This window comes from Cloeon dipterum, chromosome 1 (genome assembly GCF_949628265.1).
Source record: "Cloeon dipterum chromosome 1, ieCloDipt1.1, whole genome shotgun sequence".
NCBI lineage: Eukaryota > Metazoa > Arthropoda > Insecta > Ephemeroptera > Baetidae > Cloeon > Cloeon dipterum.
The window spans coordinates 2,266,583-2,292,497 of NC_088786.1; the positions used below are offsets into that span (position 1 = coordinate 2,266,583).

Below are 25,915 nucleotides of genomic sequence, written 5' to 3' on the forward strand. Positions count from 1 at the left end.
CTGAAATGAGCGGTAACCCAATCGTGCAATACGTCGTGGTGCGCGGGGACCTGTTGACCCAGCTCAAGTGGCCCGTGGGGGCTGTGTTGGCCCAGGCGTGTCACGCGGTCACTGCGGTCACACACCTTTTCTATCAGGACGAACACACACAACAATACCTGGCGGACCTAGACAACATGCACAAAATAGTGCTCGAGGTACATAATGACGGATTATGAGCCGCGGGATCGGTATAGCCGAATTTTTTGTTAGCAAGATTCACCGGCGGCTGCCGGCTGCCGACGTGACGCAAAATTTGACGGCTGGTGCGGCGTAAATTTCAATTTCATTTTATTTAAAATTGCCGGTGTCGAATTAATGTCTTTCTCTTAATTCTAAGTGTTTGTACGTAAATGATTTCCTTCTCGTTTTATTTTAGTGTATCAAATTGCGCAAATATCCGGTAAAATTTCTACGATACAAATTAATAAATAAGTACATATTTTTAACCTTTACTTGTAATGCTATCTAAAAATTTCTTAAATTGTTGTTTTAATTTCTGAGAAAATCGGCTCTAAAGTTTGCATGCTAATATTGCTAATCAGGCGTTGGCTCCCAACTGTAAAAGCACGATTTATTTAACAATTTAAGGAAATTTTCCTCTAAATTCGCACACCGTTTGATTGAGCGCGACGAGAAGGATCGAAATCAAGCCCAAAACCACTTAATTTTTCGAGAAATTTGGCCAAGCATACATTCAAAATGTTTTTAATTGTTGGCCTGTAAAGTTCGTTAATAAAATATATTTATATTTTATACTGTGCACCTTTAGATTAGATTTTAGATTATTTATTAGCATTTATACATCAGTTAAGCAATTAAAGTTAATTGTTTTTTGAGCGCAACAAAGTTCAGTTCAATTCAATTCGTTTTTATTTCTCCAAACAAGTCCTCTTACTTTACAAACATTTAAAGTCAATAACATCACATTTAATTGAGTACATATCATAATGTTGTTGTCTTTTACCCAAAAATGTATAAATTCATTTGAGTAACCACTTATATGAGAAGTTCAGTCACCCGACTATTTCCTTATTTTGTAGAAATTGTATTTCTGTGTTAGCTTAATTTTGTTTACTTATTAATACATGCTTGCATTATTGCGTCAGAAATTTTGGAACCCTATAAGTGAACATTATATTTCAATTAAAAGTCCATTATAGTCGTTTTAAGTGACAACAAATGGATTGTGTAGTGTAATGCGCACAGACTTGGACCTATAATTTATCTATAAACTACTGTTTTGTCCATGCGTATGTTATAGGCCCCTGACGAAAAGGCTCTGAAAGATCTAGCCACCAAATTGGAGGCAGCTCAAGTGGCACACAAGCTTTGGATTGAGCAACCCGAAAACTACCCTACCTGCTTGGCAACTAAGCCGGCCCCAAAGCAAACTATTCAAGCGTATTTTAAGAAATTCAAGTTGTTTAAAGGTACCGGCTAATAATCTGTATTTTTTCTAATTAATAAATCAAATTTTCTCAAAACACAATTATGCGAATTTCCTTTTTTCGTCATTTGTTTGAAAGATTGCCGCAATATGAGTTTATATTTTTGCGCAAAAAATTAAATACTTTCAGTTTTTTTTTGTAATTTTAAGGTATTACTGGTTTTGCGTTGTGTTGATATCATCAGCAATAAAACAGGAAGATAATGCAAAGAGGCAGGATGTAAAAGAATGCCTGTGCACGCGACATGAGCAATTAAATGCTCTTGCAACTCGTGGCTGCAGTGCTTGACTGTTAGTGCAACAACAGGAACAAATTGCAAGCTGACACCATCAATTCGCTGAATTTTCTCCAGAATTGACCGATTTTTTACGGTCGCAAATTGAATTTAATTGTTTTACTTAAAATTAAACGAACAATTTATGCTAAATTGAGTGAATTAAAAAATAATTTCACTTTTTTCCTATTTAAAAGAAAGAAAGAAAGTGCGAGTCTAAAAACGGGAAGGGCTCATTCTCTGTCTAAATGTTAATTTTCTCATAGGTCACAATTTGATAGACTGTGCATAGTGCGTTGGCCCCATTTACGAAATTTCTCTCTCGTGAGAATTATTATTATCTATGACATTTACCAACGCACAATTGAGAGATGCGCGAATGGAACCAGCAAAACACTAGTCGCATATACGTTTTCTGTGGCTAGATTTACTGCGTGCGACTTGCGCGCGGCATCATGAAAATTCATCACGGAAGTTTTAGCGGCTTTCGTTTTCTAGAGCATCGCAGAAAATGCAAATTTCAGCTTGGCAAGCCTCAATTAGCCGCTAACGTGTGATAATTAGACTTAAGCAGCGTGATAAAATCTCAACCTTTCGCCACTGCAACACCCAGAAAGATGCCATCCATCATCTTTTGCTTTGCCTTTCAGCTGATGCCAGGGGTTGTACGTTCCCTGAAAATATTATGTCGCGATATCAATTTGTAATTAGGTAACCAGCACAGGTTTTGGTAAGTTCAGGGGCCACGCCGCCCGTCCGAGCTCCCTGACACCGGATATAGATGTCTTTTTTAATCGGAATTTTCGCAAGTTTTGTCGAGTATTTCAACTAAATAATTTTGGTGTAAATCAACGTTTCAGTCAATGGGTAGTTTCCCCCGTTTTAAATTAAATTAATTGGGTTCTCAAGTGGTCTTATTTTTGGTCTTAACTTTGTAAAAAATCAAATATGATGGCTTTGACAAAAATTCAATTTATTTTACCTAATTGGGTATTTTAATTGAAACTTGGTTTAATTTGTTTATTATTAGCCTCCATTGACATCAAACTAGTATTACAAGAGAAATTGAGGATTTTGAATCAGTATACCAGCGATAACCGCTGCTTGATTGCTATTTTAAGAGTCGTTTTGTCTTTCCCCGTGGCAGAGGATTCCCACGCCGATTTAAAACGGATCAACTGAAATTAGTAAAAAAAACCTTTTCAGCTGATTACAAGAACGATTTATTGGGCAAACATAACAGTTGCAAAAACACTATAATGTGAATTTCCTTTATTTCAAATTATATATTATTACTCCGTCATTTTAACGGTGTTTTTATATTTATATTACCTTGAGGATGAACAATAAAAGTTTAAATGTTTATGATCGATTCTGGTGTTTGTGTAAAATGTGGTAAAACTTACCTAATGTTTTATCTTAACAAAGGAAATAGCAATTTAATTCCAGGTGATACAATGAAGTGCGCCTATTGTAAGCAAATGATGTTTTATTAATTGCTGAGCTATAGTGGGTGCAAGTTTATGATTTAAAGATAGCTTATTTTGACGTAGAGATATGTATAGACGCTGCTTGTCTTTGTTATAAAACAAAAATTTGGCAGGAGGCATAATTGTTGATATCGCCGTTTTTGCAGCAGTGGGGATTCTCGTAGTATAAAAGAGCGATGAAAGTGGGGCCGCACTCACTATAGTTCACAACTACAGATTTGCTAGCATCGAGTACGAGTATAGTGCGTGGTGTTTCTGGTTTTTTCTTTCATCCCTTCAGGAGCTCCAAAATGAGGGTGAGTTATTATCTTTAAATGTATTTTGAATGATAGCTATTTTGTTGGAAGCACAAAAAATGCTAAAATTGTAACGTGCGTTTAATGCGAAAATAGTTTCCTCATCTTGAGACTGATAAATATTAAGACTATAATTCTAAATAAACTAACATGACCTTGTTAAATACGCGTTGAAAATGTAATCTTGAGTTTGCTTTAAAAAATTTAATTTAATATAATATTTTTGGTCCGATTTTGTAAATTTCAAGGAAATCATTTTTGAGTCACTAGAAAATCACACAGCGTCCTTTTGAAGTTTAGTTAATGACAAGTTGAGAAATGATAAGCAACAGAAAGTCAATTAGAGTGTTTAAATGATACGGATCTGCTTCTTTTGCGTGTCGTCTTTTTTCTTTTTATTGTCTGTCGGCAGCATAGTGCGTGAACGCGCGACGTCACATGAATGGCGCCAATTTACTCCAAAACGTTGAAATGAAGCTGTTGCAAAATGTTTTTTTTTTTTCAAGTGCGGAAAGTGTTTCTCTGTATCATTACAAAGATTTGACGCACTGGATTCAGATTTTCACGTGCGGAACATAAAAACTAATGACCGTGAGAAAAAAAATCTAGTATCATAGTTAATATTTTGCTAAGTAAGCAAACAAAGAGATGCAAAACTGATATGTCGTGTAATTTGAGTAATTATAAATGTCAATTAAAATATTAAGCTCGACCCGAATTCCACAGGTTCTCCCTTGTCTTGGATGCCTTTTGGTGTCAGTGGTGTCAGCTCAGGTGTTAGGCGGTGAGTTTGACGACAGTGGTGAATATGACGAGGACGATGATGAGCAGGGCGCGCAGGTTATGATGATGATGCCCATGACACGAGTTTCGGTTTACCTGGTCTCAGACCAAGGTTACTAAAATCGCGTTCATTACATATTATTTTACTCACACACCAATTAACTACAATACACTGCACAACAAAGTGAAAAATATCATCATCGACCTTTGTAAATATTCTGCTCATAAAAAAAATTTAAGGAATTTCAATTTTAACCCGGCCACGACGTGAAACAATTGCATCGGTATGGCTTAAAATAAATCTTATTGTGAATATAGGTGACGTGATGGGTGGTGGCTACAATTACGGCCCTCCTGCAATGGGCTCAGGCTCGACGCAAGGAAATCCCGGCGGTGCGTGGAACCAAGCACCGCGTAAGCATTCAGCTTGAAAATATCATGATTACAATTTTAAAACTGCTCTTGCTTGGCAGCGCCCGCAACAAATTCTGGTTGGTCTTCGAATCCGGCTCCTGCCAACAAGGGCGGATGGGACAATAATCAATCTCCGCCGGCGGCACCCACTGGAGGGGGTTGGAATCAAGGAGGTGCGCATTGAAATTTCCTTACTGAACGATCCTTCTCTAAAACCTTTCATTTTTTCAGGCAACAAGGGAGGAGGGGGTGGCTCTTCTGGGTGGGCGCAGCAGGGTGGAAACTCAGGAGGGTGGGCACCGCAAGGAGGGTGGGCGCAGCAGGGTGGAGGGCCCCAGGGAGGTGGTTCTGCAGGGTGGTCCCAGGGAGGCGGTTCTAAAGGATGGGCTCAGGGTGGTGGTGGTGGTGGTGGTGGCGGCTCCAAAGGGTGGTCCCAGGGTGGCGGCTCCAAAGGGTGGTCCCAGGGGGGCGGCTCCAAGGGGGGCGGCAGCAACGGGTGGCAACAAAATAATAAGGGATCAGGCTGGCAAAATGTTGGAGGAGGAGGCTCGAAGGGGTGGTCCTCAGGAGGAAGTAAGAAGTTGCACATTTTGTAAGCATTTTATATTAAAATTGATATTTTGCAGGCAAGGGGTGGCCATCAGGTGGAAACAAGGGGTGGTCAGGAGGGGGAGGTAAAATTTCTCAAACAAAATCGAATCTCATGTATAATAAATGCTTTTTTCCGTTGCAGGCACCAAGGCAGGGTGGAGCTCACAAGGGGGTAACAAAGGCTGGTCCAGCGGAGGAGGGGGTAGCAAAGGTGATAATTTTCCGAATTATTTGAAACTCTTGCTGAGAGTGATTTATGTTTCAGGTGGATGGCCATCAAAAGGTTCTAACAAGGGGTGGTCTGGAGGTAGTGGAGGTGCGGGCGGAGGTATAAGTCAGATTTTGAATTTTATTTTAAAGAGTAAAAGAAGTCTCCTCTCCAACATAGGCAAGGGCTGGTCTGGGAATGTAAATAACAATAAAGGCGGCGGGGGTTGGAGTAGCGGTGGAAAAGGTGGATGTAAGTTGCAACTAACCTTAATTAACCATATATATAGTTAACTAACTCTTTCTCGTAAATTAATACCTAGCAAGCGGAGGATGGCCGCAGCAAGGAAAAGGATGGCAGCAAGGAGGTAATAATTAATTGGAAATTCTTACGTAATTCAATTGTGAAAAGGCTTACGCAGATATTAATAAATTAATACGCACTAACGACGGGAATAATCAAAACGCTTGTGAGAACGTAGTTTGAAACAATAGGCTGCGAAAAATTAGAAACTCTTCACTCTTAATTGCTGTTGATAGCCTAGATGTAATTTAATTAACTTTCTCTGACAAAAGGTGGCAGCGGCAATAAAGGCGGATGGTCGTCTGGAGGAGGCGGTGGCGGCGGCGGTAAAGCGCAATCAGCACAATTTATTTATTTATTCTATTAAAAGTAAACCGTTCAGGTTGGCAACAAGGAGGAGGAAGCAACAAGGGCTGGACCAACAATTCTGGCGGAGGAAACAAAGGCGGATGGAATTCTAGTAAAAGATATTAATATTTTGCTCTGAAAGAAGAATACATATAATTCATGTCTGGTGCTAGATGGCGGCGGAGGCTGGCAGAATAATGGTGGAGGCAACAATGGTTGGAACAGAGGAGGCAACAACGGCTGGGGAAGACGAGGAGATCCTGCAGTTTGGCGGGGTTGAAATTGAAAAACAAAAATATTTATACCATCAGATAGATGTAAGATAATTTTATTGTATGTTATTCCCATGCTCTCAGTAAAATGTGTCAATAGTCACCTAATAAATTAATGACTTAATTATTTTAAAACATCTTGCATTTTTAATGTGATGTTTGTTACCTGCTTATTCTAATAAATGATAGATTGCCAACGTAAACGGCATAAAGAGAAGCGATTTTTCACTTTGGTGATTTTAACAAACGGAACAAAATGATTCAATTCAATAGTTGGATGACAACACCGTATACTATGGATTTTAAGGCACTAGCGTTGCGATTTCACTTAATAATTTTTCTTTTCCATGGAATCAAGAAAAACACATTTTTTTATAAATACAAAATTCTTTTTTGTGGTGTTTCTACGGCGAATTTTTGTTTTCAGCACGTAAAGAGAAGAGATATTCAGTGAAGAATGCAAAAGTGGCCGGGATAAGTCGTAAATCAAAGCGGAATAAGTGCATTAAAATGGAAAGTATACGGTGGCGCCATCTGTTGGCGGCTTCGAGCACTTCTTGCCCAACTGGTGAATACGCAATACCAGTTACAAACAAAATCTACGTTTTGTACGAGAAAGGGATATTTTGCTCTCCCTAATGGCGCAATTCTAGAATTAATGATTTCAGGACGTACGAAGAATTAAATAAAATGTGAGAATAAACAAACATGTAATAGGCATTCTTCACAATACGTATGTGCGCCCAGACTCAGCCAGCCACCGCATCTCATGAATAAAACTTCTCGGCCTGAACTGCCCCGACGCGCGCCTGCAGCCTGGACGCGAACAGAAGGCGCGCGTTGAGGCAGTTCAGGTCGAGTAGTTTTACGCGACAAGCAGGTAAGCCGAGCTAGGACACAACACACAGCGAACTAGCCCACCTGTCGGACACCTAACAGGACACTAAACGCCAATAATTGATACACACCAACATTCGTGGCAAAATCTAGGCGTGGATGAGGTGAACTAATCTCACAAGTGGTCATAATTGCGTGACGACGATCGAGTGTTCAATTCAATGCGGGTGCTGCTGATAGTGGTCCGAGGGTAGCGAGGCCGTCCCTGAGGGTGAGCCAGGGGGCGAGGCTGGCTGTGGCGAAATTGATTGGGTCGGCGACACCACTGGTGCGGCGAACATGTGCGAGGCTGCTGCGTAGTACGGCAGCAGTGCGGGGTAGGGGTGGTGCGGCAGGGGCGCGGCAGCCGACGGGCCCGAAACGGCGGCCGCTGCTGCCGCCGCGGCTGCCGCGAAATAGTGCGCCGGGAAGAGGCCCTGTCGCTGGGCCATCTTGAGCCGCGAGGTCAGCTGCTTCTTCCACTTGGTGCGCCGGTTTTGGAACCAAGTTTTGATCTGCACCTCGGTCAAGTGCAACGCCTTCGACAACTCGAGACGCTTGCTCACGCTTAGATATTTGTCAATCTGTGAACGATAGACAAGATTTTTGTTTAGAAATACGTGTTTGGTTTAAAATTGAATCAAGACAAATAAGGAAAATATTAAGAAGTTTAGAAATTGATATATTGTACCTTAAATTCGCTTTCTAATCGCTCTAGCTGTTTGGCACTGTATGCTTGGCGGGGTTTGCGGTCGATTCCTGGTTTCCGAGACCTTCTTCCAACAGGTTTCGGAGCTGAAATCAATATAATAAATTCAAATTATTGATATTTGCTTTTTTTCTAGTATTTTTTCTTGATATAAAAAAATCACTTCCACAAGGACCTTAGTACACTAAAAACTCAAATTTTCTCTAAAATTTCCAGCGCTTGACCACAGATCAGATTTCGATTCCTCTCCTCGACATCCGTCTAACAGCATATATGAAACCTCTTTGTTGTGAAATATAAAATAAGATTTCAAGTGGAGAGACAGTTCTTACTGTTTGAAAAGCAGTTTAACTTTTCTAAAATTCGACAGTGCGCTACTTAGGTCAAGTTTGGCTTTAACAAAAACCCCAAGGGATGAGTTTATGCAATTTTCCTCTTTAAGGACCTCAAGGCGAAGCCTAATTCTGGACGCACTCGCCCAAATCAACACTATATTAACTAATTCTTTCTCCTGCAAAAGCTTTTTGTCAATGATGCGTTTTCTATCCCTGAATGAAAAGTCTCTCTCAACACCAAACAGATATCGCACACAAAAACCGTCATCACGAAGAGCGTGTTGCCGAGCTATTTTGCGCGGTTAGCGCGTTGACAGGTCCAATTTGAGGATTGCAACACACAATGCGAGTGTAATTATCGCGTCTCTCTTGTGGCGTCAAATAATAATTGTAGCAGCGCGCACGCAGGGAGTGAGTGTGCGCGCGAGCCGTTCGTATAAGATTATACTCACTCTCTCGGCACACACTCGACAATTAGCGGTGACAATTGCTGTGGTAAACTGTTAGGCCCAATAGTGTTAGCTGCTCGCGCGGTCAGCTCGGAATTGAGTGTGTGTGTATGTGCTCTTCTCGAGGGAAACGCCGCGGGCGCGTAAGCGCAGCGCGCACAAAAGAGCACCTATATATCTATTGGCGCTAATTGCGGCGGCAAACAACAATCCAAAAAGCTGGGTGACATTTTCTCACTTTCAAGTCGTGCATATATAAAATGGACCTCCTTCGACAAGTGTGAAAACGCGGTCGGGGAATTCTTTTAAAATTCTTCCTTTCCGCGTTTTCCAACAGCGCGTCATTTGTGCCCAAAGTTCTCGAGAGCGCGAGAGTGTATATCTTTTAAAGAGTTGTTATTGCTTAGCACATATTTGTAGAGGATTATATTTGGCGATGCTGTCTCATGGTTTCGATGCAGCCGCAAATGTACCTCTTTGTGTTTGATGAGGACACGGCGCTGTAAAACCATTTCTTCGACAAAGCGCGAGAATTTCTCCCAGGCGCGCATTCCCCTGATTCGAAAAAGCATCGAGCTCCACGAAAAGGGACCATTTAGCACTTTGGTACGCATTTTTATTGTGTTAGCCCCCCTTGTTTGCCACAATCGCTTGGCTCTTCTGTGAAAAGTGATGTGCGCATTTAACCCTTCACGATTTTCTAAAAGGACTTTGTATCTTACGAGAGTAAATTAAATATCGACTTTTAAGGAAAAATAATGTATTGTGTAATGCACGGATTATTCAATTTAATTTGTTTCACATCATTTTTGGATAAAAATTATGAAATTTTAAGTTTTGATATAGTAAAGCCTTATAGATAAGGGCAATGCTCTTTCCCTTCTAGCTCAAACCAGTAACTTAATAAAAATTAAATGGCTCTTATCTAGCTGACAGGACAGTACACAGTAGGAAAACAATAATTAACAAAGAGTTAACACTTAAGAGAGTCAGTCCAAGCGAACACTTCACTTCCTTCATTTTCTCTCAGCCTCGACATTTAATTTTGGAAATTCCTTTTTGTTCTACACGTGATCGAAATGTTAATATAATGATAGTCAAATTTTTGTTGGCTTGTAAAATCACTCGTTTGAATTCAAAAGCATATCAGTTGGAAACATTTTGTGTTAAAAGAAAACACATTGCTTTTAACTTAAAAACCGTTATGAACAAACATTGCTTCCGCATTATTGTTGAAAATTATTTTCTTGAATGGAAGTGAACTTGTCATACGCATTTCGACAGTTCCTGCTTTGAAAGTTTGAATTAAATTGTTTTTAAATGTATCAAAATGTTAATAACTTTGCTCGATGGTTGAGATTTGAGATATTTCGGAGGCAATCAAAGATCATTTTATTATTTCTGACACTTAATTGAAATATCTTTTTTGCGAACGCGAGTAAACATTTTCTCTAGAGGAAGACATTTCCGATGGTTTCGAAACATTCCGACTTGCCGTTGGTTCATGAGATTTTACTTCTTATTGTTCTCTGCATGTTTCAACCCGAAGCACAGTAAATTTTTATTAATAAATCATTGCCTACAAAATATTTGGTAAGAAATAAGTATTAATTTTGTAAGAAAGAAATAATAATGTTGCTAATAGTGAAATTTGAAAACCGAAAGATTATTTCTACACCATCATAAAAATTACTGCCCAATATTGGATTATAATTTAACAGTTAATTGAAATTGAGAGAAGAAACAATAGGCACTGGTTATTTTAATTTTTGAATGAAATATAAATTTACTGGCCGTACAATCTTAGATAAAAATTCTTTCTCGTTCCATTTTCCAATTTTTCGCACCTAAAATATCCTGTTGGTCTCCAACTGTATTCCATAAATTACTTTGCGGGTAAAATTATAATTTTAAAATATTATTTAAGCAATAAAAAAAGATTTACCTTGAAGTCCAAAGAATTGGCTGTGATGCTTTCCAGGGAACCAATTATTGTAGAACAGGGGGTATTGCGGCGTGTGCAAGCAGGGCATGCTCGGCACTTCAGGTGCCAACTGGGCGCCCTGGCTGAAGTCGAAGGGCATCGGCGCGTTGCTGGGGGTTGGCCTCAGCACCTTACTGTTAGGCGGCAGGTGCGACGACGGACTTTTGTCAATTATGTTCTCGATGTAAAAGGCCTTGGCCTTTGAAGAAACCACTGGCGACTCGGGTAGAGACTCACCGCCGGATCTTGAATCTACTTCCGACGATGTTGTCTCCATGGTGTCGGGGTTGAGAGTGGAAGAGCCGAACGCTGCTACTGCCGCGTTCAAATCCCTGGCTTGCTCAGCGCCCATTCATGGGGGGGTGGGGCTTACAGTCTTTTTAACAAGTAGGTGCGAATATATGGTATGCCGGCCCATCGGATAATTTGATGGTCGACGCCAAACAGCTCTTACTTTGCCGCGGTGCGCGAATTGCGCTTTCAGTGCGGCCTCATTGCGCGCCAATTGACACGTTTGCACAAGGAAGAAGGCAGGGGGGTTGAGGTTTTTTCAATATGCTTTCTTAAAAGCTCAATGGGAGACAGGACTAAATATTACATTTTTAAAACTAAATTGAATGAGTTCATTTCAAACTATAGGAGGTGGAAATCAACCAAAGTATTCGATATGATCAGAATCGATTCAAATTGAGCAACTTGAAAACTTTCTATCACATTGTAAAGTTTGCTCGAGACTTGGTTTAACACGTAATTCATATTCAAACTTTATTTATTTAATGGCATAGTCATACATGATGTGTCATTCTTCTCCAAAATGCTAGCTATCAATTTATAAATACACTCACGATATAAGTTTTATACAATATCAACATTAATTTCAAACATACATTTTTAACGTAAGCTAAATAGGTATGTTAGTTGTAACACTCGTCTTCAACCGGTCAATGACCGGCACGCCCGGAAAACTTCATTGGATTTATTTTTGGTAAGAATTCGAATAATGGATCAAACGTCTGTAACAGGATATTGCACCACGCAAATTATACAAAAAAATTAATTATTCTCTCTTTGAATAATTACGTCCCGAGCAAATTTACAACGCTACAATATTAAAGGTTCAGTTGCTTTTATTGATATACGTAACCAAAATTTAACAATTTTATCTTTTAATGAAATATAAATTTCACATTATTTCTTTTAAGATTGTAAAAAAGGTTGATTTTTATAATTTTGTATTGAAAAATTGCTCAACAGTTAAAACAGCGTTTAACTTTCGAAACAAAAACGGCAATTTTTAAGACCATTGCAGCATAAATATATTTTCTGTAATAATCCCCATGTTATCCGTGAGAAATTTGATCGCATCAATAAAAATAGGAAAAAAATACGTGGATTGTTAGATCGAATAAGACAAATTACAAATTTTCTGTCGATGCCATGTAAGTAGTAAAAATTGTTTCCACACGCGGTTAAGCCTTAAGACCAACTACCTCTCATCAACACTAAATATAAAAATTGCTTTTATAAATATTAAATATATTATTCTCTTTTACTGAATCTGTTAATAATATTAAAAGGCGTCTCAGCCGCGAGATTTTAGGCGGCGGCTGGTGGAAGCGGCTTTGGCCGGCCATTTTTTGCACTGGTGGCTGCCCACGTGACCCAAAATTTGCCGGCTGGCGCGGCGCAGCGTGGCTGGCTGAGACCTCTAAATAATATCAAATATTATTTGTTATTTGTTATTTGTTTATTCCTACTGTCATAGTTACAAAATTTAAATACATAAAATTAAGACATGGTAAGAATGGGCAAACAAATGCTAGCAGAAAACTGCAAAAACGCTTGAAAACATAAGTTATCTCACGCCGCACTGAGCCGCATATTGGATTTTAGATATATATATATTTATATTGGATTTTAGATAAAAGTTGTTGAAACAATTGTGAAAATATATTATGTTCAATTTTTTGGCTGAAGATATATATTTTATTGCGTGCAAAAATTTGCACATATAGCCAATTAATATGTTACACAGCGCGTGCTGGATGTACGTGAAAATTATCAGTGAGTTGGAGTTCTTTAACACCCTTTTGGTTATTTAATCTAATTTTTTATTTTTGGTTTTCCTGTCCGAGATTCGGGGAGGGCGCGCACCGTACTAGCACGAATGCTGAAACCCGGGTCCCCAAACCACCGCGAATAACGGATAACACGGGCGCACCAGGCCCACTGAAGGGCCACTTGCCCCCGCACCGAAGACTTTTTTTGAAACGCAAAGACATTCGTCCTGTGAAGCCAAATCACGCATGCTGGAAAGGTGCAAACCAGCAAGTAGCGAGTTTGCCTATATATAGAGCTATGAAGCCGGCATGCACCTACTGACTGCACGCATGTTTGCTTTATTTTAACTTCAGTGATCTAACAAAACCCTAACTACTTTCAACGAACAGAAAATGTGCACTCGTATAATACTCGGAGGAGGCAGGAACTGCACATTCAGCCGCAAACAACAATGATGTCCAAGTATAATCCGCTGACTTGTGTTGCAATGCTCTACAATATGCTGCCAGTTGCGATTCGCCTGGAGCCCAGATATAAAGAGTTTGTGATTGCGTTGAAAGAGTTCTTGTATGCTCATAAGTTCTACTCTTTTGTTGAATATCAGAATTGTGTAGACAACTTGTGATTTTGATATGTTAACTGGAGCCAATATGTTGATGCGCAGTGTGATTTGGTTTAAAAATATCAATTTTACTGTGTTTAATATTGCTTTATGTACAGTAGTTGTAGCAACTACTATGTTTCTTTTTGAATGAATGTTACTGTATGATTGATTTTTTTTTGCAATTGGATGTATGTAATTCGGTACAATTTATTGTGATGAGTTATGTGCATGCCAAAAGTCAAATAAAGATTATTATTATTATTAATGTTCCAGCATGCTACACCCTAGACATTAATTAATAAACAATAAATTTACGTCACTTATAGAGTTTAACGCAATCCTATGCACATATCCTAACAATTTTTATGCTATTAACTATAACTGTGTTTAATACGAACGAGAATTAATAAAATTTAAATCTATAAAAAGCAGCACATTTCCTAGTAGCTAATATAATTGCCGAGGGTGCTTTAAAAGAGGCTCGCGCGGTCATTGTTCAGACAGAGTGACAGAAGACAAGCGCGGGCGCCAATTAATTGGTCAATATGAAATACGCGTCTCGCTGTGTCGAGGTGCTAAGTGGTTGACATAGAACGGTGCTAAACGACGCTGGATAACGTGGGCATATTTTGTTAGAAAGGAACAATCGACGGCACTAATTATACAAGCGACAAATTCACACTATGGTCAACTGCGCTTGCCTCACCAACAGCTTTCAAGGTTCCATTTCAATAAAGAGTGACTAAAAATGGATGTACTCTTTTATTGATTCAAATCGGAAGTCACTATTAAACTTTAAACTGTGACAATACATATATTTCAATTACGAGGATTTTATTTATGGCATGAATTGGGGGAAACACATAAATTAAAAGCTTTAAAGGCCAACAGTTATGAACATTTTGTATTGTTGACTATAGCTAAAAAGGATATTGAAACCGCAAAATACTGGAAAACGCTTGTTGCCAATGCATGAACTCATCCCTTTTAGGATTCACAATAAGTATCATACATATAGCACTGTCAATTTTTTAGAAAAGTTAAAATGCTTTTCAAACAGTGAGAACTGGCTCCCTACTTTTATTTCACAACAAAGTGTTTTCCTAAAAGGTTTTATACGATGTTGGACAGATCTCGACAAGAAGTGGAATCGAAATATGCCAAGAAAACGTGGCAAAGTGCTGGAAATTTTGTAGATAATTTAAAAAAAATAATTGAAATTTTATAGTAATAGCAAGGTGCTTTATTGATTATTGCAAATTTTAGAACAAATTGTGTATCGATCAACTGCTTATTATCAAACAACTCAAATAATTTTTAGTTGTCGCTCTGTATCGATCCACTTCAATTGAGTTTATTTTTGTGAACTTTAGAAAAATTTTATCTCCATTAGGATTTGAGGAATAGTTAAATTTTTAGATTTTGCAAAATTTCTGGAAGAGTTAAATAGTTTGTCGATAATTTTTACAATTAATTTTGATCCCTCTCGTTACTCAGTGCGGCGAAAGGATTGATCGTTTCCTTTTCTTGCTTTCAAATCTGTAAGAATATACTATTTTTAATTTAAATTCCATTTTTTACTGCCTGGAAATTTTTATCTGGGAGCTGTAAATTATTTGCCAGGCAGAAAACCAGAGGGGGGAGGTTTTTTCTCGCTTGTGAGGGTACGATAGGGCGCAATTTGTTTAAACGAACCATAAGGTGGTCAATTACACGCGGGGGAGGCCTATTTCTCATACTGGTTAAATAACGGATATCACATGAATGCGCATTAGATCGAGCAGAGGGCGAAAATACACATCGGGTGCAGATCGAGTTTCGGTTGGAGGCTGGGAAGACGGCGCGTCTGTTGCACCTGTAGCAAAAACCAGCACCCTCGACCGATAAATCACCGCGGCGCGCGCTGCTTATGTTATTATCCACTCAGCAAACCTCACGTGCGCACACATAACAAGTACGCGACGCGACGAGTAGCGCGTCGATTGCATTAGCAGTTATGCGCACGGGTAAGTGCTGGGAAAGGGCCATTAGAGCCATTAGTGACGCTGTGAAAATTCATACCCTCGCTTTCCGCGTGAAATGATTCAAGCGTGCATCATTGACTAAAAAGACAATACTTGCGTCCAATTAATTTACTCCCAAAGACACATTACTCAAATTAATAATATTTTGTTTTAGCGATTATTTGGATCGAGGCATCATGTTGTAATTTTTACTAATGATTTTAAAGTGGATCAATTAAGGGCGACATTTGAAAATTATTTGAATGATTTTATGCAATAAGCAGTTGATTGATAAACAATTTACAATGATCAAAAAGGAAGTTGCTATTATATACAGTAAAATTTCAAATTTATCGAATTTTCTCTTAAATTTATAGCGCTGCCCTCGTCGAGATCAGTCCAACATTGTATAAATCCTTTTGGGGAAACTCTTTTTGTTTTGAAATAAAATAGGATTTCAAGTAAGGAGACAGCCCTCGCCATATGAAAAGGTTTGCCAGGGCTTGGATAAAAAATTATCAAATTTCACTTTTGATTGACTGCTTTGCAGCCACTTTCATGCGATGGTTTAATAGATTTAATTCCATTAATCAGGCCTTCTTTCTATATAGTGAATAAACGTAATGTATTTTCTAATCTCATAATCATCTTTTAATGTAAGGAAAACAACGATATATACCGAACAGGGTTTCAAGAAAAACAAAATAACTTGTACAAATCAAGTCAGTGTTAAATTAAATAAAAATTTTATGTGACTCACTTGATGGATCTTAACCAATTCAAACATGAGATTCCTAAAAAGAGTGAAAATACAACATACGTACAGTGTTTATATGTATCTGTTGCGTAATGTTTTAGGGATAGTTTTGGTCAGTTTTGTTACAGGTTCCAATAAAAAATCATTTCCACGCGTTAACAAATTTTTGAATTATTAACACGCATGTAAACCAAATATAAACAAGTCTATTTATTATTTCGTCATATCAAACCAATTCAGTTAGGAAGGCTAAAAAGTAAAGCTGAAATGAAAATAGACGATATATTTGTCTATTTGTGTTTAACAAACACCATAAATGTTTCAAATTTAAGTGGCTAAAGTCCATATTTTAAATAAATATAAATATGTTTCAAATAGAGGTATCAGATCAGTTTATGAAATTTCTTGTAGTTCTTCATTGCTCAGAAATGTCATCCATTTTGCTTTGAGGATTGAAAACTATATCAAATATGACAATCTTTTTGACATCTTTTTTGTGTATTTATATATGAGAGTGCGTTTTGAAGTCCTCAATTTATTATTTTGAACCTGTATAAGATTGCGAGGAACAATGAAAATGATGGAATGTGGAAAGGTACGTATTCCGAATTCCAAAATCCGTTTGCATAATAAAAGCAATTGTTTTTTCATAATAAATATTTCAGATTCTGAAAGTGCTTGTGTTTTCGCTTATTGTTGGGGCCTCCACCCTTCCGGATCAGGACGATTTAAGCGATTTAATTTTACAGGTATGAACCTTAACCACTTCATGAAACATAATAATAATAATCACGCGTTGAGAGCTGAAATGCATAATAATTTTTCTCTTTGGAGTAGATCGGCTATAACGAACTCGACATAAATGGGAAGGACAAATTCATTGTGATTCTCGGAGATGTCGACGGGGGAGAAAGCGAATTTAGTAATGTGTTGCTAAACGTCTCAACCAAGCCTAGAAAAGCGCGCACAAGCGTTTACCTCCCCAGTGTAATGTCTGACGCCAAATCCGGATCTTTGGTGATCGATTTACCCGGATTTCACGACAGCCGCAACAGCATTGCTGATTTGGCAGCTGGATTTTTTAATAAGATCGTGTTCGACTCAGTCAAACGAGTGAAAATTGTAATTATGACGACAGCAAATGAAACGCAAAATGTCGACTCATTGCTGGACAAACTGGTTCAAATAGTCGGGGAAAACTATATTGGCCTGGACAAGTCTGTCTCTGTTGTTATCACGAAAGCCGACAATTCTACATCAGACGAGGAAGAGATAGATAATTTTGTTAAGAAAATTATTTTCGACTATTTCGTGAGTGTAGAAAAGTTTGGCGAGCAATTTTACCTGCAGAAGAGGGCCTTGCTCTCGAGTTTACTCAAGCAAAATTTCACCGCTGTGTTTAAAAGACCAACTAAAGAGGGAAATCCCTGGGACGCCCTTGAAATGAAAGAAAATCACCGAGAATTGCGGCTAATGATTTTTGAAAATGTCAAGTTCTCCAGTCCGTTCCTGGAAAGATGTCGCACAGTCGTTGCGAATGCGACAATCAAGAGACACGCTTCTTCAATTTTGGACGACTCTGTTATTACTCTGATTGCCGATATGATGCTCAAATTAATATTGGTAAACGTGTTGAATGCAAATTTTAGCAATAAGCTCTCGGTCGTTGCTGATATCAAACTCGAGGAATTTTATGAGTTTCAACAAATGTTTTCAAACCTAACTCGGGAAGAGTTTCATGATTACATCATACGGTTTGGTGAACCATTTTGGTTCGATATGAAATTTGAAATTAAAAAATTCGAGTTTGTTAGAAGCGCAATAACGGGTGACACATCTGACCAGGAATCGCCCGTCTTGGACGAGCTCAAGTTATGGATGTTAAGACGGTTGGACAGATTAGAATACATTATTTTACACTATAATCAACAGCAAAACACTCCTCACGAGGAGCCAACAACACCGCATTCAGATAATTAATGTTAACAGCAGAGCTTTTAAACATTCTGTGCAGAATAAAAATCGCAGTAACTCCATCGCATGCAGTATCATTTTCTATACACTAAAGATTTGAGGGTGGTCTCTAATTAATCCACGGCAGATTCTGACGCGAGCACCATTGTTTGCGGAGATACATATCCTCCGCGGGCAAAGTGCAGCGCGGATGGATAATGGCGAAAGCAACGCGAAAAGGAGCTCAGCGGCGGCGGCGGCGGCGCTCTCTGCGTGAAAAGCAGTGGAGAGAAGAGTGCAAGTTGGTGGCGATGGTGATGAAGCTTTAGCAAAGTGTTGCTGCCGAGTGAGCTTCATATTTCATGTTCATGGTGTGCGTGTTGAAACGAACTTTTACCTCTATAAATCCCCACAACCCTCTCTTACTACATCATTTACTACCCAAGGCAGGGTGAAACCAAAAGAGATCACCACAGGATGATATCAAGGGAAAGCTTTTGAAAATTAAAATCATATTCAATATCATTTTTTGCGATGCAGGTTCTATTTCAAAATGCAAACAAATTTAAAAGAAAAAATTACAAATATCATTTTTATTTCAATAACGCAATAACTAAACAATTCTCATTTTATCATTCCTAGAGTGTTTTGTTCCTTTCAATTTATGACTAGAGATAAATAGATAAAAATTAAAACGACAGTGAAACATACATGGATCTGAGTTTAGTAGCACCTGCCTTGAATTTTGAGCCTTGGACCAAGGCGTGAACTGCTCCTAATGTGTTCCGTAAACGGATGGATGCTGTAAGGAGCAGAAAAAGAGGCCATTTGCGCCGAATTCGCAGGTGCTGCTGCTTCCCACGCCCTCACCTCTCTCAAACAGCCCCTTTTACAATGTGTATTATTAGTTTTGTGGCACCCCCTCGGGTTAATGGTGCTTTCCCGTGATTTCAACGTGCGCTCCTCTCGCTTGCTCTTATTACCACAATGCTATCGCCCATTAATCATCTCGCTCCCGCTGCAAGCTCTAAAAAGACCGCCATTTCTCACGTTTAATTGGCACGCGATCCGCACTTTCCTCCGATTAACCCCGTCCTTTTACGACTCAGATTGTAGAAAAAATTATTTTTCGATAAAAACAAAAAGATCTCGATAGAATTTATGGAATTTATAAATTACTAAAAATTACGGTTACTCACTCTCTTATATCCTCAATATCCTCTGTCACAATAAATTCAGTATTCATAAAAGGTAATGTGTTTTTTCCTAATTTTTCTCAAGAATCCATCGTAATACTAACTATAAAATCCAATTTGTATTTGAGGTCATTAACTTATGTGCTTGACGAGACTATATTTTTTCATATTCTCATGTCCTGATATACTGAATATTTAGTTGTTTAAAAAAATACGCAGGAAAATATGGAAACTTGAACCTTTTTGTGAGTGTTAAATGTAGTCAAGCCTAATGTTCTTCAAAAAAACATTTAAGAGGACAGAAGAGGAAGAAAATAACTTTACCAAATAAACTGCTTACTTTGGTAACTTTTATTTCATAGGCCAATTTATTGTTTCATAACCTGAGGTGCCAAATGATGTTGTTGGAAGTACTGCCAGATGAAGAGAGCACCGGTCACGTGAACATTTAGTGACCGGATTACACCCATTTGTGGAATTTCCACACAGACGTCCAAAAAGGGCAACAGCTCAGCAGGAATACCCTCTTTTTCATTTCTGTTAAACAATATTTGTACATTTTAAGACAAAGAAAGAAAAACAAACATGGGTTTAATCTCTGCTTTGTGTGAAACATTAACTATGGACTGTTAGCTATGATAAAGGAAATTTTTAAATAATACGTTTTAATATTAAGGTTTTGGAACTTTTCCTCATAGAATTTTCATTACTAGCTAGCCGTCCAGAATTAATCAGTAATTTTTAAATTTAAATAAATGTAAGAAAATTAGCTACCCAAGGAGAAGAAGGCTCTTTTTATTGAATTCAACGCTCTGCAGTGGGACGCTCTTTGAAGTTTGTTCTGCAGCCATCAAGGTGTAGCCTTCATTTTTCATGAACTGCAGATATTCAACCAGATTTTCTGGTTTAACCTGGCAAACCAATTTTGATTTAATTTATATTCAATTCAAAATCATGCAAACTTACTTCCGAGAGATTGATCCACTTTTCGGCAGTGACGCTCAAACTTTTGAACGCAAGTTCATCCAAGATTTTCATGTTTCCAATAATTAGTTGAGAGGCGCCAAAAATTTCGCAAGTTCGACTCAGGCCTCCCAAATTTGGAGCCTTGTCCACCAGCGACGCGACCACCACAAGTCCTTCCTGATTTTTTTGTGTGTCATAAATTTATATAATGAAATGCAACAAACCAGAGGAGGTGCCCTCTTTTCGCGAGTGCTGTTTTCAGGAAACATGTCTCTCCAAGGGGTCACTTTGCGTTGGACCACCGAGTGCAAGCATTCATCCTGGCTTTCACTATCGCCTGCAGCTCCTACAGTTCAGCCGCTAACATGAGGAAAATGCTGATTGCAAGAAAACCTTAATTACCAGTTGCTTTTAAAATCCAGTTTGCAACTTTCGACTTGGCAAGGCTGTCATTTGAGTTCTCAAGTTTTAATTCAAGTTCGGAGGCATTGTCAAAGGCAAAAAACGAGTTAGGCAGCCACTCATCCTGCCCAACGTTTGTAAGCCTTGGGAACTCAACTAATATGGTCTTAAAGAAAAAAAAACAACGTATTAATGCAAATGACTAGTTTTTAACGGTTACTAACCTCTAGCGACAAATGTTCTATGGGGTCAAAGACACTAAAGAAAAAGTCTTCTTGAAGCTTGACTGCGTTTTTCACTCCACTTGACTGCTCAACACTTGACCTCACACCTCGTTTCAAACATGAATGTTCTTCCAAACTGTGATCGTCGCAGACAGAAAAAATTCGGAGCAGTGCAACCTGATGGGAACCATAAAAAGATAATAAAACTATTACCTAGTTGAATCATTTTGGATTACCTGAGCGTAGAGGCGAATATTATAATTTTGGGCCATGCACCATGGAAGCATTAAATCAATTGAAAATCTTATCAACCGCGCCAAATCTTGATTTCTCGATTTGTTTTGCGCCAGACTGACAATCCAAAGATAGAGAACAGAGACAAACGATGGAATGGAATTCAGTCTCTTCGAAGTAGCCTGCAAAACGTTTACAAGTTGGATATGATATAGTGCGCCCAGTCTAAAAAAATTGCACCTCTTGAATCTGTTTGACAAATCCATCTTTAAAGCTGCTGTTGCTGACAAGTATGAGTGCAACTAGCCACTCCATCATGTAGCGAACGCTTGGCTGATGGTTTTCTTCGGCTAAACTGCGAGTGGACCATTTTAAAATAGTGCTTTGCACCTTACTCTGTAATTGAAAATATATCAACATTTGGAAATTTGTTTGGAGGCAGCTCACATTTATTGTTGTGCAGCTAATGACTAGTAGTGACTGTGCGATTCTGTGTTTGATTCTGTGTACTTGGGATTCGGCAAAGTATCGCAGTTTTTTATTTGTACTCAATTCCACGTCTCTTTTAATGAGCAGGGCAGCTATTTGGCTTTCGTCAGCTTCGTTGAGCAGAAGGAACTTCAGTGCTTTAGCTCTTATGTATTGGCTGGACTGACAGTTGCTGAAATATAAATGAGATCAGCAGAAAAATAGCGAAAATTCACCAGTGATCGAATCGACAAATAGATGGTTTCTTTCGATTTAAATTATTTCAGACTCATTTCTGCTGCTGTGCATTCTGCTCCTAGGATTATTTCATCTTTAGACGTGCTGAAAACAAAAATCAGTCCAGCCATTGGCCGTAGAAACGTCGGAAAAGATTTTTATTTTTAACAAAATAGTAGTTTTCTTGATTCTACAGCGATTGGCTAAACCGATCTTGGTTTCTAGAACGTCAAAGGAAAACATATTAAGTGAAGAATGCACAGTGGCAAGATTGAGCCTGGAATCACGTCGCAAGTGCCTTAATATCCAAAGTGTATGGTGAATTGCTTACCTGCCAACTAAGATGTTTGCTGGAATTTTTTCCCCTTGGGAAATAATCTTCATGCTGAAATCATTCAGGATTTTTTGATCTCTCCTCAAAACAGGTCCAAAAAGAAGTGCAAGGTACAGTTGGCGAGTGAAAATAACTCCTTCATTCACACTCTGATCACACAAGTTTTCGATGACCAGGTTGAAGAGACCAGCAATTATTTGGCTTTGTTCGTGGAGATCTTCTGTAATCTAAATTTCCATTTAAAAGTTGCACCTTTGTCAATTATAAATAAATACCTTGATGAGGCAAGCGACAAGATCGTTTCTAACAAGCATCTGAGCATCAAAAGCCATTTTAATAAATGCTTTTATATCCAGCCAGAAGAGTTCGGATTTGCGGTGCTCAAAGCATTTTGAGTAGCACTTTTCCAACAGCGCCACCACTCTAGGAGTGTCCATTTCTTGATGAAGGCAGTGCTTCAAGCACATCATCACAAATGGAAGAGTTTCTGGTCCACTGATTTCCACGGCATCTTCTGCGAGACTCAAAAAAATTGCGTGAGGTAATGTGAGTGCTTCCGAGCCTTCCAAGAGTGCCAAAAGGCAGTTCCAATTTGAGGTGAGTACGGAAGACACAATTTTGTTCCTGTTCTCTTTGTGTTCAAAATTTGCAGTCTGATCAGAAAACTGGATGTTGTTCATTGAACCAAAGAGCGCCCTTCTTTCAACAATTTTTTGCAGAGTCCAAAGAACATCAGCATTGCTGGAAAAAAATTCATTCAATAACATAAATTAAAGAGTTGTATCACACTTACCTCTTCGATTTGCAGAAATGCTCGACAACTTTGGATGCAAAGTATTTGGACATTAATGATCTCTCATCAGATTCCAGGATATCTCGGGCACACAAAATAATTTTTTCAGCGTCAATGAGCCTGGCAGCGGTCTTGGTTTCAAAGAGTCGGAGGCTGCTGGTGTACAATCTGACAAGTTGCGGCTCCTCGTTCTGCTCCCTCTTGAGTTTCAAACATGCATAGCCAAAAATTCCTTGTATCGATTTTGGCCTGAGCACCTTCTCCAAAATAGAGCCTTGCCAACTTTCCTGATTAAGCTCAGCTTCGACTTCGACAATCAATTCAATCAAATCGTCCACTTGGGTTCTGCCTCCAGATGAAATGGAATAGAGTCTTGTTTGCAGTTGCTGCAGTGATAGCTCAAATTCGGACGCCAACTCATCTATCTTTTCATTTGATATTAGTCCTGCGTCACTCATGAGCAAAATATATCTCGCAGCGGCCTTGCTCGACACTTTCAACACGAAATCAACTGGGTTGAAATGGACTTGAGGCGTTTTGCGGATGAACTTGACCAACAGCTGCCAGTCCTGCAATCCCCGAGCTATCGATTCCTTTCTGTTGAAAGAGGCTATCAAGTCCAGCCAGGGCTCCATGGTGATTTTTGACACGTCCACCAAGCTCAGAGTTGCCCTGAGCAGCATGGACTGGGCGGTGGCTCGGAGGAAAACGTCCTGGGTCGACATGGCACTCGAGAGAAGTTGCTTCAACTCGTTCAAGTCGTCAGAATCCCAAGCTTTCAGCGGGGACACATTCCCCAAGGCCTTGCACACTACGTAAAGTGGAACCGGGCCCCACGAGATGGACCGTATGGCTGGCAAGACCTGTTTGAAGAACGCAACATCTCCAAGGGCAGCGCACTTTAGGGTAAAATGTTCTAGTTTTTCATCCAGGTCGGATTCGAAGAAGAGAGGCGTGTTGTCCAAGGCCGGCATCACTTTGTTCAAGAGGAATCGGCTTGTGTGCGAGCTGGGTTCGAGACTAAAGAAAAACTCAAGGCCCCATTTGATGATGTTGCTGTTGTCGTGGCTAATCACCTGACTCAGGGCTACCAAAGTCCACTGCGGCCCTATGCTGGCGAAAAGATTTTCTATCAACGGCAGCACTGGCTTAATAATGTGCACTTGCTTCTCTTCGAGGGTTTCCATGACCAAAAAGAAGTCATTCCACGATTCCAGGCTTGAGACTTGTGGCGTCCAGGTGATGGAAATTTGGTTGCAGTTGATGAAGTCGAGAGCTCGTTTGAGCATGAACCGGCCTTGCTTCCTTGTCATTTGATCTTGACTCGTGAGGCCTCGCTGGATTAGCTGCCAGAAGTGATCCTGCTGCAAGAATGCCACATCAGGATTCTCAGATGACAAGACGAGCGCCATCAGCAGGCACAAAGGAGTCAGTTGCGGACTTTGGTCATTATTTTTGTGCAGCAGCAGCAGCCTATGCCAAATTTCTGTGATATATTCTTCACTCGAACCCATTAGTTTCGGGACCAAGTTTGAAATTGCAAACGAGCTCAAATTTTCGTCTGCACTGAAAATCAAGTGCGAGGAAACGACTCGAATTTTAGCCATCAATTCAACGTTTTGGTCTGAGCTGAAGTTTAACAACTGGGCGAGCAAGTTGACAAACGTTTTAGTCTTTTCTGTATTTTCTTCAAACAGACTCTCCTCGCTGAAACTGAATAGGTACTCATCAGCTGCGTTGTCTGCGAAATTGACTGACACATCTTTGGGCAGGATTAGCAAGGAATCTCTTAAAATTGCGATAAGCTTGGGCACAAGCTGAGATTGTTGGCTGTTCATGATGAGGCTTACAGCCGCAGAAGCCAGTGATTCAAACTCCTTGATCTCCTCATCTCTGCACTCGTATTTGCAGGCTAATCTTAAAGCCACGAGGCGCTGAACGTCTGACACGGTTTTTTCCTCCTCAGAAAGAGGAAGTAGAGCTTTGAGGTTGTCATCAAAGACTCTTGCAATCTGCTTTCGTCCATCGTCCGAGATGAGCTCATGATAGCTGCCTACATCCATATTAACATCCTCTCTGAAAATAAGCCGTTCAAATTATACAAATTATCATATTAAAGGCATAATTAACAGAGGCATTGGATTTAAAAAGAAAATGTAAATAATTAATAGTTTGCCTTGTTTAGTCTCTATTATGTATAATATGTCTGATACATCGATGATTTGCATCTCCATAGCTCCTCAAGCTATTTTCAAGCATTTTTGCCATTGATATAATATTATTAAATTGTAAGTTGTTTTGTTTCCGTTGACCATTAAGGACCACTTTGGACAGAAAAACAGTTTGGTGTTGATTGATAAAAAACAGGACCTCAGATCAGACCACAAGCTCATAAAGTCAGATAATGTCATAACAATCATACTCTTTGATCCTGTTAAAGCAGTGGTGCTATCCGTGCTATCCAATGAAAACAAAAAACAAAACAGGACACACCATACATAACATTCAAGCATACATGTGTGAGACTAAATTGCGACGATTGCGACTTACTTTGTTTTGGTTTTAAATTTGAAAGCGGTTCCGGTTAATATTTTATCCGTTTTGATACCGGTATATTAAACGGAGTTAAGTCCTAATGTTGAAAAAAATAAAAAAAACAATGTTAATTTTCTTTATGTTATCTAAAGAGCAAAGAGTTTTCCGAGTTTTCCTTGATAAAAAATATAAAAGCTTATTTGAAAGATTGCTTTTTAAAATGTAAGCATAGAATCGGTATCTTACCTTTTATATCTAACCGGTATAAAGTATCAGTTTTACAAACCTTTGGTTAGTAAAGAATCTATTTTATACCCGTTAAGAAT

At 39.0% G+C, this 25,915-nt stretch overlaps 4 protein-coding genes across 5 annotated transcripts; 2 read left to right on the top strand and 2 right to left on the bottom strand.

The window, feature by feature from the left end:
* Nucleotides 1-5: 5 nt before the first annotated feature.
* LOC135938324 (putative peptidyl-tRNA hydrolase PTRHD1) lies at nucleotides 6-1,531 on the top strand. Its single transcript, XM_065481942.1, has 2 exons — nucleotides 6-197; nucleotides 1,304-1,531. Exons 1-2 carry the CDS (start codon nucleotides 6-8, stop codon nucleotides 1,481-1,483), a joined length of 372 nt encoding a protein of 123 aa, XP_065338014.1. The 3' UTR covers nucleotides 1,484-1,531.
* A 144-nt stretch (nucleotides 1,532-1,675) lies between these two features.
* On the top strand, nucleotides 1,676-6,479 carry LOC135938266 (uncharacterized transmembrane protein DDB_G0289901-like). Of its 2 annotated transcripts, XM_065481848.1 has the most exons (13): nucleotides 1,676-3,550; nucleotides 4,277-4,334; nucleotides 4,652-4,747; nucleotides 4,807-4,920; nucleotides 4,979-5,320; nucleotides 5,374-5,421; nucleotides 5,481-5,549; nucleotides 5,604-5,666; nucleotides 5,727-5,798; nucleotides 5,869-5,913; nucleotides 6,122-6,175; nucleotides 6,232-6,309; nucleotides 6,371-6,479. In XM_065481848.1, exons 1-13 carry the CDS (start codon nucleotides 3,545-3,547, stop codon nucleotides 6,475-6,477), a joined length of 1,152 nt encoding a protein of 383 aa, XP_065337920.1. In that variant the 5' UTR covers nucleotides 1,676-3,544; the 3' UTR covers nucleotides 6,478-6,479. The 2 variants fall into 2 exon arrangements, with proteins under 2 accessions (XP_065337920.1, XP_065337911.1); XM_065481839.1 differs by having other exon boundaries at nucleotides 5,604-5,798.
* Nucleotides 6,480-6,495: 16 nt separating this feature from the next.
* Nucleotides 6,496-11,110, bottom strand: LOC135938279 (brain-specific homeobox protein homolog). Its single transcript, XM_065481874.1, has 3 exons — nucleotides 10,784-11,110; nucleotides 8,037-8,140; nucleotides 6,496-7,929 (listed from the first exon to the last, which is right to left on the bottom strand). Exons 1-3 carry the CDS (start codon nucleotides 11,097-11,099, stop codon nucleotides 7,525-7,527), a joined length of 825 nt encoding a protein of 274 aa, XP_065337946.1. The 5' UTR covers nucleotides 11,100-11,110; the 3' UTR covers nucleotides 6,496-7,524.
* An 8,614-nt stretch (nucleotides 11,111-19,724) lies between these two features.
* Nucleotides 19,725-25,591, bottom strand: LOC135942752 (probable methyltransferase TARBP1). The gene is made up of 13 exons (XM_065489037.1): nucleotides 25,477-25,591; nucleotides 23,055-25,130; nucleotides 22,537-23,002; nucleotides 22,259-22,488; nucleotides 21,670-21,883; nucleotides 21,463-21,618; nucleotides 21,225-21,404; nucleotides 20,989-21,165; nucleotides 20,765-20,930; nucleotides 20,587-20,708; nucleotides 20,363-20,539; nucleotides 20,171-20,307; nucleotides 19,725-19,933 (listed from the first exon to the last, which is right to left on the bottom strand). Exons 2-13 carry the CDS (start codon nucleotides 25,115-25,117, stop codon nucleotides 19,765-19,767), a joined length of 4,257 nt encoding a protein of 1,418 aa, XP_065345109.1. The 5' UTR covers nucleotides 25,118-25,130; nucleotides 25,477-25,591; the 3' UTR covers nucleotides 19,725-19,764.
* Nucleotides 25,592-25,915: the final 324 nt, after the last annotated feature.